The 12678-nt window shown below is 39.0% G+C and overlaps 1 protein-coding gene across 2 annotated transcripts in view; it reads right to left on the bottom strand.

Moving 5' to 3' along the window:
- Positions 1–12678, bottom strand: part of LOC137125617 (activin receptor type-2A-like) — a 43789-nt gene that overhangs the window by 7285 nt on the left and 23826 nt on the right. The window contains exons 5-8 of one of the 2 annotated variants that reach the window (XM_067501372.1): positions 9930–9953; positions 3407–3550; positions 3062–3205; positions 18–163 (exon numbers count right to left, since the gene is read on the bottom strand). In XM_067501372.1, the coding sequence (XP_067357473.1) occupies positions 18–163; positions 3062–3205; positions 3407–3550; positions 9930–9953 (458 nt within the window). The remainder of the gene's footprint in view (positions 1–17; positions 164–3061; positions 3206–3406; positions 3551–9929; positions 9954–12678) is intronic. The other variant, XM_067501373.1, reaches the window with a different exon arrangement.

Below are 12678 nucleotides of genomic sequence, written 5' to 3'. Positions count from 1 at the left end.
ATATTTTGACATTGTACCTGTGAGCAATGGAGGGCTTGTGTCCTTCCTTGTGCCCTGGGATGTCCTCGTGGAGATAGGCCAGGCCGCGGGCTGCCGTCTGGGCGATGTGGCAGAGCTCATTCCAGGACAACACGTTGGCCTTTAGGTAGTCCGTCAGAGAGCCCTAGAGAAACAAGCACATAGTGAGCACACAGACAGATAAACACTAACATGTCTCCCATCCCTTTCTTCTGCAGGTTTTAGAAGCACCTGGTATGATTTAATCCAACACCACCAGCTTTACACAAGAATAGAGACATTCTGCTTAATTTACCAATGGGAGGTTCTGTGGCACTGATTATATTTAGTTTGGTATGTTCAATAGCTAATGGTTCCTAATAATGTCACAATATAAATAAATATCATACCCGTAATGTTCCAACTTTATGACTTTTAATGAACTGTAGCATTTATGTGATAAATGAAAATGCCAATTCCTCAATTTACTCAAATAGTTTCCCCAGGTAAACAGTAAACCTAACACAATAAATAATGATAAATGATGGTATAATGATGGCTGATTTGTAGCGATTCCCACCTCTGTGGAGCATGCATTGTTTCCATGGTAACAGCAATACCCCAATGGGTAGATATTCACTAAAAGCCTGTAACTAGTGTTGCATTTCGCAAAAGACTTTGCACAATTGTTTTTTCTTTTTTGCAACTACAGTTACAGGAGCAGATATCTGCAGCTTTGATTGACTGTACAGTTCAATACTGAAAAATTAGGAGATGATTATCAAAAGGAAAAAAAGACTTCTGAAGCTTGATATTTCCATTCAGGGTAATAAAATACAATTTACTACCTAGAGGGTGTCCTCATAAAAGCACAGTGAAATCCAGTGGCTGCTCCTGTCACCAAGCCAATTTCCTGCACATTTATTGTTCATGGTAAATAACAGTGCGCTGATAAAGGCTATTCATTTATCTGCTCGTTGTTATGGTGTTTGATCACTGTTCCTTAATCTCTGTTTATCAATGGAAGGTTTGCTGAGCATGGGGTCCCTTTATCAGCAAAGGGTCTGCTTCAATTTCCGGGTACTTTTTGTACTATTTTACTCTGTAGAGACACATCTTGTACTGATTTTTTGCATGCTCGGTCGACGAGCTTCAATGTACTGCACTCGTGTGAAGACATGCATTTATATCAAGCACTGTAGGAATGAGAAATATAGGCAAAAAACAAAATAAAAAAATTAAATACATGGCCAAGATTTCAATTTTAACAATTAAGCTGCATCCTTTTCCTCCTTAAAACACCATCTTTGCTCTAATAAAATATATGTCAACATGGTACAAGGTTACTTCTGGCAAAGCCTAAGAAAGATGTAGAGATATGGCGTGACCACTAGAGGGCAGGCAGCTCCAACACATGGAGAACAAAATGTAATCAAATGTTGTTGTTCTGTTTATGAATTAATGCTTTCCAGGGCTTATTTCTGTCTAGATTCGGTATTCTAAATGCTGCGCTCATTTTTGTTCAATTGTAAACATGTGTGTGATAAATCAAGACTACATCCCCTCTGAAAAACACCCACTGTCAGCATTTAAGATGAGTGGCATTATCTAAGCTATGAAAGGATTAAAATGCATGCAGTTTTGGAGGTGCTTGTATTCTTTAAGGCGAGCCAGTGCACGCTACAGATACTCTGAATCCTAACACACAGAGCTGCTTAGATGCATCAAACGTTGAGGCACAAATCAGCTGTCAAGGAAAGACTGGACTCTGCAATCAGTGCTCCAGCTGTTACACAAGTGAAGGTTCAGTCCAAACTGAGGCGTCCAAGATTTAGACACCTGTTCAGAGAAACAAAGCTCTTTATGGGTCAAAGTTATGAATCATAAGACTTCTTCTTGCAAAGTAATTACAGTATATGCTTGACTAGAACTTTACTGTGACTGTGATATACTGCTGGTAGTATGGGGTTTCCAAAAAACTCCTTTAAAACAAACTCCTTTAAATGTTATTTCCACTTATACAGACCAAAGCAGCACTTGTAGACCTGCTGCCAGTTAAATGGCTGGCTGAGAGTTTCATTGTTGGGTTAAAGACTCACAGCTCACCAAGTTTAATTTTTTCAACCTTTAATTCACGCAGGGAAGGTTTTTTAAAGCATGTGGATTTCAATTCTTGGTCCGGCTGGGGAAATTCGAACAAGTGAAGTGTACAAGAATCGCTCCCCACTTCACTGGTAATGGCCCTCAAAACACAGAGGCACTTAAAAGTCCCAAATACTAAAAGACTGTGTTTGCGAGCATGAGTGAAGCATGACAAGTTCAGGTCAACCTTATGTGAAATAGCAAGGAAAAAGAAAAACGCATAAACTATAATGTAGTCATGGATTAGCTCTTAAGGCACCAAAATAATCATAATGTGGAGGTTTTATGAATGTTTTCCCTCAATTTTCCATTGCTGACGTCATTGTTAGCCTTCTGCCCTGAAGGTTATTCTATCAGTGCACACTGATGTATAGATTGTACAACGCTGTGGCGCTGTGTTTACACCAACAACCTGGTTAGTAGAGGAAACCAGGCAGGAAATCAAGAGAATATTCACTGTAAGTGGGAAAGAAGTTATTAGATTTTTCCAGCAAGCTATTTCTGAACCAAAGCAGGCTGTTGTTTTGCTGTGTGAACTTCCCTTAAATAACCTCTTATTCAATTGTGGAAACTTGTGTACTAACACTCAGATTGATTGGTTTTGGATTCACGGGTATGTCTGTGACCTTAAGGACACTTTGAGGTTAGCTTAGCTTGTAAATCAAGCTTCCAACTTTATATTTGACCTTATTTCCATGTGTTATTTAGGTGAAAATGCAGGAAGCATTGAAAATTAGAGGAATCTACACATGATCTCATGTGTAAAAACACTTTGCTTAAGTATGACTTTGCTATAGTCAAACTTTGCTGATACTGCTCCTTGTATAACCACTAAATTTATAAACCCAAAATAATGAATCACTAAACAAAGTAACACATTTAGCAGTTCTCTGGTGGTATATCTCCATCTCCGACAGCATACCTTGTCGTGGTAGGCGGTGATGAGCCACAGCTCCAGGTCCAGGTTGTTGTTCCTCTTCTCCACGCCTATGAAGTGGAGGATGTTGTCGTGCTTCATGCCGCTCACGCTGTAGATCTCATACTCGTTCTGCCAAGACAGCTTGTCCTAAACAAGAGCGGGGAGACAAGTGCAGATGTTATTTCTGTTATCAAGCAGGCTAATTAACAAAAGTGCCAAGTGTGGCTTGTAGAAGTAAAGTAGCGACGTGATAACTGGTGCCTAAACATATTCAAACTTTGTGTTATGCACTAAGTACTTGAAAAAGATTTTATCTATTAGCTTTAAAAAAAACCTCAGCTTTCACACCTGAATTGGGAAAATCTTTACAGCCACATATTCATTCAATAGCTGGGCCTTCCACACGCATCCAAAGCGCCCCCTGGCTTTCACCTCAATCAGCTGCAGTGGTTTGTGTCCCAAAACAGGGGACGGGGGTGTGGGCCCAGGATCCTGCAGGGAGAAGACAGACACAAACACACACAGACAAAAAAAAAAAAAAAAAAAAAAAAAAAAAAAAAAAAAAAAAAAAGACAGAGGACAATGTTATTATTTTATTTATTTATTTTTTGCAGAGCATTAAAATAGCATGGGCTTACACTGAAGGTGACCGGGCTTTTGGCTCAGCTACAACGTGCCGGAGGAGCTTAGGCCAGTAGAATCACTATCATCTTCACATCTTAAATCACATCTTCCGACTCATGTTTATAGACTTGCTTTTATGCGCTGATGCTCTTCTGCCACATACTGTTTTCAGTCTTTATCTTTTACATTGTTGTGCTTTTTCCCCCCCTTCACTTTATCTTTTTTTATGGGTCTTCTGTTTGCTTTATTTGATTGTTAAACTACTTTGGAAAGTCTAGTTAAGGAAGTGCTGCATGTTTAAGTTTGGTGCCATTATCACTATAGGTTTTTCTTTGGTAGAGAGGACACACAATACCCAGCTGAGTTTGAATTAATTCATTTAAAATTCAATTAAAACCCAGAGGGCTGCATTTGCTCGAGTTGACAGAAGCAAGATTGAAACTGGAAGGCTTCCAGTTTGAATCCGATGAGGAAAAGCATGCGTAGAAAGATCTAAAGCCTTCCCTACTCCTGAGCAGGGCACATGAAAGCAGGAGAGAGGTTTTGTATATGTATGGATATGAAACAGCACACGCTCAGCTACTGATGATAATGAATAACAGATTAAACAAAAACATTTAGGAAGCATTTTGACCAACCCCGATAGGTCAAACCTCATGAGTGTGCTGTGTCGTCATGCTAATCCTTTCAAAACAAAAGTGAAGGCAAAGAAGCCAAGTGCTCCAAATCTAAAGTAGGTTAAACACAGCTGGTGATCAGGATTAAGCTGATCACTTTCACATGTGACTTCACAGAGAAGGACAGAGGCCGAGTGGGGATAGAGAGGCAGAGAGAGAGAGAGAGAGAGAGAGAGAGAGAGACAACTATGCAGAAAGGGTGTCACATTTCCAAAGGATAAAAGGTAGAGGAGAAAGACTAGCACATGACTGATGGCCTTTGATGAAACCAGATATGCTGCTGTAAAATCTCAACTTTACCTCAATGCCTCTGTATCGGTGCTGTCAGTAAAAAAAAAAAAGAAAAAGAAAAAGAAAAGCTTTCTTCCTGCAATGCTGGTTATGGTCATGTTTTTACTTGAACTGAGGGCTTGTAAGGTGTTTGATAAGCTGGAGCAAGTTTCAACACCCTAAAGGCCCACAGGATCCACTCAGACGCTGTGATATTATATCAAAAGTTCATGCTTGTCAATCCAAGTTGGATTTTCCAGCTTCCTGTAAAATGCTCCCTTTTGAGTTACAAGGTTTGCAACAGATACGCGTGACAAAGAAAATTTAATAGAGGGGAAACAACCTCACACTGGCGAGCTGTGTTTTGTGAGGAATTTAAAAAAAAAAAAAAATAGCACGTTTGAGCACACGCAGATTACCTTTGCTTAATTTACAGCCAAGGTTTTGGCACTGACTCTTTGTTAAAGACAAACATTGGAGATATCCAAGTCTTCCCGCTGTGAAAAATGAGCTAAAGCTGTGCCACCAGGCGAAGCCAGAAAGCATTTAACTGCATGAGTAATAAAACAGTGAGAAGTGGCTTCAGCTTTTACCGCCTGTCCTGACAAGATTATTGTAGCTACAGGAGCGAACTGTATATCATTTAGTAGCATTTATGGGTTTGTTTTTATCAAGTGGAAATTGTATGCCTGGTCATGAACTTTGGCCTTCAATGCACACAAAAAGAAGCTAGTGCTAAAGTACACTTTATCCTGATTTAAAAAAACAAACAAACATTTTTGGTGGGGGGGTGGGGTGCAACATAATGTATTCTTATGAGATTTGGATTTAATATAACAAGACTATAAAACAAAATTGTTTTGTATTCATCACTTACTGTAGGTTCTGCAACATGGTTTGCCTAATTGTTGGTAGAGAAAGGCAATGACTTGCTTAAATAATGCAGTCCAAAAGGATTTAAAGTGAAATTAAATAAGTATCAACATCAGGTACTGAGGTTTAGGTAACGAGGATCTCTCAGAAATAACATTAGTTTGTGTTATCTAGTCCTGCAGTAGTATATAGGTTGTAAAATCATGATGGTATGAACTTTTATCTTGCAAGAGGACTTTATCCTCTGTGATATGAACCTATGTCCTGCTGTGTTAAAGATGATGGTGTAAAACAGAAGTATTTGAAAATGTTGAATCTCCCGTCTTGAAAACATGTTGTTATGGTGTGTTGTGGGGAAAAGCCACCCCTGCCCAACATACATGACTTCAGTGGATGGAGTTTGCATTGCAGCAGCGTGACTAGCAAAGCTGCACTTTGGAAGTCTGCGTTAAACACTACAAATCGGATGTTTTAATACAAGCACAGCTGCAAGAATCCAGTTTTTCCTGTTACTCTCCTGACAGCATTATGTCTATATTAAAGTGAAGCTAGCTGAACATCATCATTCATTAGGTCCTGTTCCCATTCGTTCAGGGTGAATGGGGAGGCCATGTCTCCAGCCAATCAAAGTAGGGGCTAATGAATAATGTTGATAGCTTCTAAGAGGCCTGATGTAGGACTGAGGGAAATCTGGTCTGTTTGTATGAATTGGATTTTGAGACATAGGATTCACGTTTGGTGAATAAAATGTCAGGGATGTGTTTAGAACACACTTAAAATTTATAAAAAGGTGAATTTCAGCTTTCTTTTTGTAATAATTGCTATTGTTACCCGATTGCCCTTTGGTCTGGCATTGTTAAGGGTTAGCTTTTTTTTGTACGTTTTAGTTTTCATGATTATATCATCCAGAAGGAGACTAAACTGCTTTGGAGAAATAATCAAAGTTTCCTCCAATCTAATTTATTATTGAGTGGAGATTGTAGTGGTAGACATGGCAGCAGCTGCAGATATCTGCTGAATTAACAAGAACCTTTGTACGAGTAAAGAGAAAACTATTTGCCGTTGTTTTTTGGTACAAATGCGGAGCAGGCTGGCCGTGTCTTTCACTAGCTGCCCGGCAGTGCTGGGAGGGGGGGAACGGGGCATTCGAGTGGGAACTGGTGTGTTTACTTAAAGCCTTTCCCTCTAACAGAGAGCTGTGAGGCAGACCTGCTGTCTCTACACTCCGCTTTCACACCGTATGCCAGCCAAATGACGGGGAAAATAACCCACGATGGTGCTGAGGTTGGATTACAGAGCAGTCCAAATGGTCCCAAGTTGGCACTTTGAAAAACATCTTCAAGAACACATTGTACTAACCAAAATAATAAGTGGCTATTTCCTGGGAAATGTGTCTCTACATCTGTTTTAACACCGTTTTGTATGTGTCACAGGCAGAGTTAAATTCAAAACTTGCTGGCTGCTTATAAAATTTATTTTCTTACTTTTTCTAAGCTGCTTCAGGTTTCAACTATCATTTTTTGCACCTAACATTTTAGACCACAAATGACTAGAAGTTGCTACATTTAGCTCGGATTTCACTGGCTCAAGTTCAGAAAGAGTGTACCGTAGTAAAGTTATATTCACTTTATAAACTTGCAGTTTCCAGTTTTGTGAGTGACCCTTATTGATTTATCACTAAAGTCCAAGGATTTGGTGCTTGGCAGGCTATAATTTCAGTTCCCAATACCCTAGTGTCACTTGGCAGATCCGTTAAAGCATAAAGAATAACTTGACTCTAAACTGACTAACAAATGCTTAAGTCCATTGACATAAACTTTTTGAACCGGCACCAAGAAAATGTAGGGGGATTGTCTGTTAATGCGACTAGAAGCAAATGCATTTTGCAATCTAATATTTATCCATGTAACACAGGTAACATAGTACAATGCTGCACCGTGGTGTTGAGTGTGTGCACTCAACAAACAGGTCTGTCTTGAACTGATGGTATTTGTTTGATGAAAGACTGAGGCTGTAACTCAATGGCTATGCACCAAATGTGGTCAGCATCCTAAGTAAAAGTTCTACAAGATAAATTAGAGAAACAAGCCTTTTCTTCCCTATCTTACTGTGACTATATCTGTTACCAGAGTCGTTTAAGATCCCCCTTAGAATAAAACTCAGAGGTGGGATGTGAACTTGCACGTTAAATCTTTTTTCCCCCAACACCTTTTCCCCCACTTGCCTTTAATTGTGACAATAACATGCTTAAAATTCTTGATTACCAATACTGTATATTAGTGGCACTGATTAATGAAAACAAAGATGTGAACAACTGTGACCTTACAACAGTAACAAAGACAACATTTATGTCCCTAAGGCAACTAAATATGATTGAAAAGCAAGAAAAATAATGCCTAGAATGGTATACGTGCACCCTGTGGATAGTTGTGAATGAAAGTGGAACAAAAATCTGCTGAAGGACTCCCTCTGGGCCATTACTGCTCCTCATGCAGAAATGGACCAAAAACAATTTTAGTGCAATATAATAAGTTAGCCCTAAGAATTGAGCTTTATTATGATCGTGGGTTGTTTAAAAAAAGTGGGTTATTATTCACAGACAATGTCTTTGTACTGCTGAGTACTAGGTAGCAACAATTATGTATACAGGATTATGATTTAATATTCAGATCAGAAAATTATCCTTCAAAGACCATTTAACATCTAGGTTGCAATTAACTGCAAAATCAAAAACCTGTGCTTTCAATTTTGACTGGGGATAAAAGCCACTTATACTCGAAACACCAGCATTGTTCTAGGATATAATGCAAGTTACCATGTAGGACCAAGTCGAATTCCTGCACATGTCTGGCAACAGAAGTGACTGATGGATCTGATGGCTTGGATCCTCTACACCGGCACAGCGTCATGTTACAATGCAAGTCAATAACACATTAAAAAATATGAGAGATGTTTGGGTACATTTATTGCTGGTATTTGAGATAATTCCTGATGATGATGATGACATCGTCTAAAAAAACCAAAACAAAACAAAAACCTACTGCAGGATTTTTTTTTTTCTCTTTGTGTCTTCCGTATTTGGCCTGACAAGGCGGCCCAGCCCTGGACTGGCCTGGCCTCCCTCGGGAGTCACCGGATCCCCTGTCCGATCACAGGGCGCCATTGCCTCAAATGGGGGCGTATTACACTTAGTCAGCAGACCACAGGAAACAGGAAAACAGAATATGCTGCTTTACGGCGTTCTTTCCAACCCCTCAACCATCTCCCGTGGCCTAATCGGGTTACGCCTTCATCTATTACATCAGAACAGGTCCTTCAGGTCTGGTTTGTCTTCGTATAAACAATGATAACAGAATTAAAATGCCAGGTTTGATTTTAAAACGTAAAAATACAAGGGGCAGTTATACTAGTCTTAAGCCTTCCAAACTCATATCTAAAGGTCATGTCTTGCTGTGGATATGACCATAAAACATATCCACACAAAAAAGGTTGTTAGCATGTCCTTCAAAAAAGCTAACCTGAAAGCCTGACATCACGCCAGGGTCTTAACCCTCTCAGAGTGTCTGGGTGTTATTTTGTGAACTACCTACTCTATTTTATTTATTTTTTTACTTGAGATCGTCAGTGACAGCTACAGTCATACATTTAATACATTTTGATAATTTTGGTGCCAAAGTAGATTTGCAAAGACGTATCCTCCTCTTGTACCTAAGTAATGTACACTCTGAGATGAACAATGTTCCAGGTAAGTGGCAACGCTTCTACTTATGCAAAATGCATCCGTACTCCTCAGTCTGCATGTGAGATGGAAATCATGCTGCAGTTTCAGTTTCAAGCACCTCTGCTATGTCTTTTTGCATGGGAAACATAGTGAGCCATAAGTCTAGCAGATACTATCTGGAAACTGGGTCACATCACACACACGGTACTTTACAAGAGGGGTGGGACACCCATGCTCCTCAAGGGCCAGAGCCATGTTTGTTTTCCAACTATCCCTGCCTGGTCCACTGCTCTTCCTACTTCTGATTGGCTACACTCACATGATTTAGATAAACAGCATCAGTTAGGTTGCAAAACAAGCATGGCTGCAGCCCTCGAGGAGTATGGGTTCCCCACCTGTGCTTTACATGAACATCACAGGTGGACACAGGTGATACAAAAAGGTGGGGCGGCATTCGGAGCCATGTTGGCCATTTTCCAACATGCACAATACATTTTCAGCAGCTAACACAAAAGACATCCATCCATGCAATAAACCCAAGCAGAAACAAAACAAAAGACAGTAATGTGTTTGGAACCAAGTGAACAAGACTGTGTCAAAAAAAGCAAAATCAACAAAATGGTGGTCTGAAGCTGATCATACCAAGCTCTGAACCCAAAAGGGGGAGAAATTAATAGTGTTTCAATTTCAATTAAACCGCTCTTACCTCCACCATAATATGAAAGGCGTGCTTGTTGAAAAGGAACATAAGAAGCAAACAGAGAAATTATTGCTATTTCCTGTTAGTGGATGAGATAGAAGCAGAGGAGATGATGGGTTGTCCTTGAACCACCTTGTACTGTTCCACCTTGTACTCAAGATCAGAGACCAGGGCTTCAAAAAGCTATGACTGGGGACCAATGAAGTGCCACAGGTCTATCTGCGGAGTGTCATCCCAACTGGATCATAAAGTGTTAATAAGCATGGTACCAAAGAAAAAAAGCTATATTGCAGGAATGTAAATGATGCCCTGAAGTAGAGCAAAAAAAAAAAAAAAAAAAAAAAAGACTGAACAATGTGTAAAAACAAAGAACATAAATGCACAGAAAAAAGAAACAGCCCCCTGACAACAGATACATGAAACCGTCAATCATGTAAGACACAGAAATGCCATGTTAGGAATGTGAAGAAAACCCTTTCAGCTCAGGAGATTAACACATAGCACAAACTATACTAAATCAGACGGAGAAAATGCATCTTTGTCAACTGATGATAATATTTGATCTTTTTTGTTTGTTTGTTTTTTTGTTTTTGTTTTTTGCTACAGCTGATATATTTAAACATTTTGGGTGTTTTTCCACAAAATACTTTCCCATGTTACCGAATATGCAAAGAGCATAAATTGTAAAAACACAACGTGTACAAGAACAGTTCAAAAAGTCAATATTTAAATTCAATTCAACAAGAACACTGTAGATTAAAGGGAATAGAAACATTTCTGTCAATTGGCAGCAGTGAGAAGATATGTCAGAGGACGAAAGCAAGTTAAAGTCCCTTGCTGGGGATAAAGCAAAAAGAAAGATATCCAATAAAAGAAAGTTTGTTTTTCTGCATCTGCACATAGTTCCTTCCAAAATGTGCAAAAAATGAGACGCTCTCATTTTTTTCTAGCAAAAAATTAGACAGTGAAGCAACAAAACCGAATTACAAACGCTTCAAAATATACACACATTTCTCTTATAGTTTTGGTTTCTTGAGCAATGCGTCTTAAATTCATCTTCCAGCTATTAAAGTGTGGGCCTCGGGGGCTTCTGACGATAGCCTAGCTGCCCTTTAGGTCTCCTTTGTAAAGCTGCGCCCAGACAAACAAGATGTAAGCATCTCTATAGTAAAGCAATTGATGAGATTTTGGTTAGAATCGATCGGCAAGATGGATAAAGATGAGAAAACAGGGCTCAGGTAAAAAAAAAAATAATTAAAAATTGAGGAGTCTTATGTGTAAGTGCTGCAGGCCTCTTCATGTGAAAGCTGCAGGTCTGTGTACTCAGACAGAATCAATTCCAGTTTGCCTCCACTTTGCACTGTGGTGTGAATAATGGAGACTTGGTGGCAAATATGCAGCCTGTGATGGACCACGAACATAATGACATAATGACTATGTGCAATTGAGTTACTTTGCCGCCTTAGTTTTTTTAGCATTTTACAGTGGATTAGAGATTTACAGGGTTATAGAGTCTATAAAACCAAAAAAAAAAAAAAAAGAAAAAGAAAAAAAAAGTGTGCAAGTAAGTCAAACCTATACTTGGGCGGATGTGATAAAACCGCCTTACAAACTTCAAACCAATGTCCCCACCTCCAGTCTGGCACAGTGCAAAGCTGACAAGGGAATGTAGAGCTGGAGCTCTTTTCACCAAGTTTGTCGTCTCTTTGTGTTTCTTTTTTCTTTAGTGTGTGTGTTGTAGAAGTAAAGACCAGAGCTGTGACCATCCAATAATGATCAATAAGTAGAAACAATTACTTCTGCACCGTAAAGACTCCACGTGTCATTACATTGTAGAGAAAACTAATGGCAGCATCTTGATTCATTTTTTTTTCACTGCTGACATACACTGAACTGTAGAAAGCGTTCAAAAATCTGTATCCGAATTTGGTGCTTGTTTTGGAATATGATCTACATAGGGATCTAAATATAAATTTGTAAATCATCTTAATGTTTGGATTTCACAGTTCAGTCCTTAAGCTTATGATCCTATTGCTCATTTCCACTTTGTGCAACAGCAGCTGCAGTTGCTGGATCATTAACATGAAAAACAACAAACATTATGAAGATCAAGGTTCAGTGCTCTAGTATCTGGTTAAAATAAATAGAAAAAAAAAACTAAAGTTAAGAACATGGTTAGATTGAAAAACCCAAGCGTTTACAGTATGTTTCTTCTCTGTCTCAGGCTCCGTTCAGGCTGCAGCTGCTTCTTCATGACATAATCACATTTCTCCTCCTTTTAATTAGAGATTTAGATTAAATGCGCACACTGCGATGCAGTTCTTTGCCATTAAAATGATACAGCATTGTAGCTGGCTCATGGATGTTAGGGAACAGGGACAAAATAGTCTATTATTAAAAGCGTCTATGATAAATAACTCTAATGACTTCCCATACACACTGGGCACTTTAAAGTCTATCTAGCAACAGGTGTAGGCAATTTGTTACTGTCACATTAAAAATACATGACTAAGTATAGTGCATTATGCGTCGATGAATGCAGCACGGCAAAGAAATAAGCATGATAAAGCATAAACGAATGCCCGGATGTCGACTTCTATTCCACTAAATGTATAAAAGATTGTGTTTTTGAAGTTTTGCAGAGGTGCTAAATGTTAAAATGAAACATAATGGCATAAAGACTTTTAATGCTGATGTCTCTTTCAAAAATATAGACAAATTACTGACCCTCCATTTGAAAAAGTGTTTAACTGCA

The sequence above is a fragment of the Channa argus genome, chromosome 4, assembly GCF_033026475.1.
Source record: "Channa argus isolate prfri chromosome 4, Channa argus male v1.0, whole genome shotgun sequence".
NCBI classification, from domain to species: Eukaryota; Metazoa; Chordata; class Actinopteri; order Anabantiformes; family Channidae; genus Channa; species Channa argus.
Note: the sequence above shows the minus strand (reverse complement) of the source record. Positions and strands in the feature narration are given on the sequence as shown.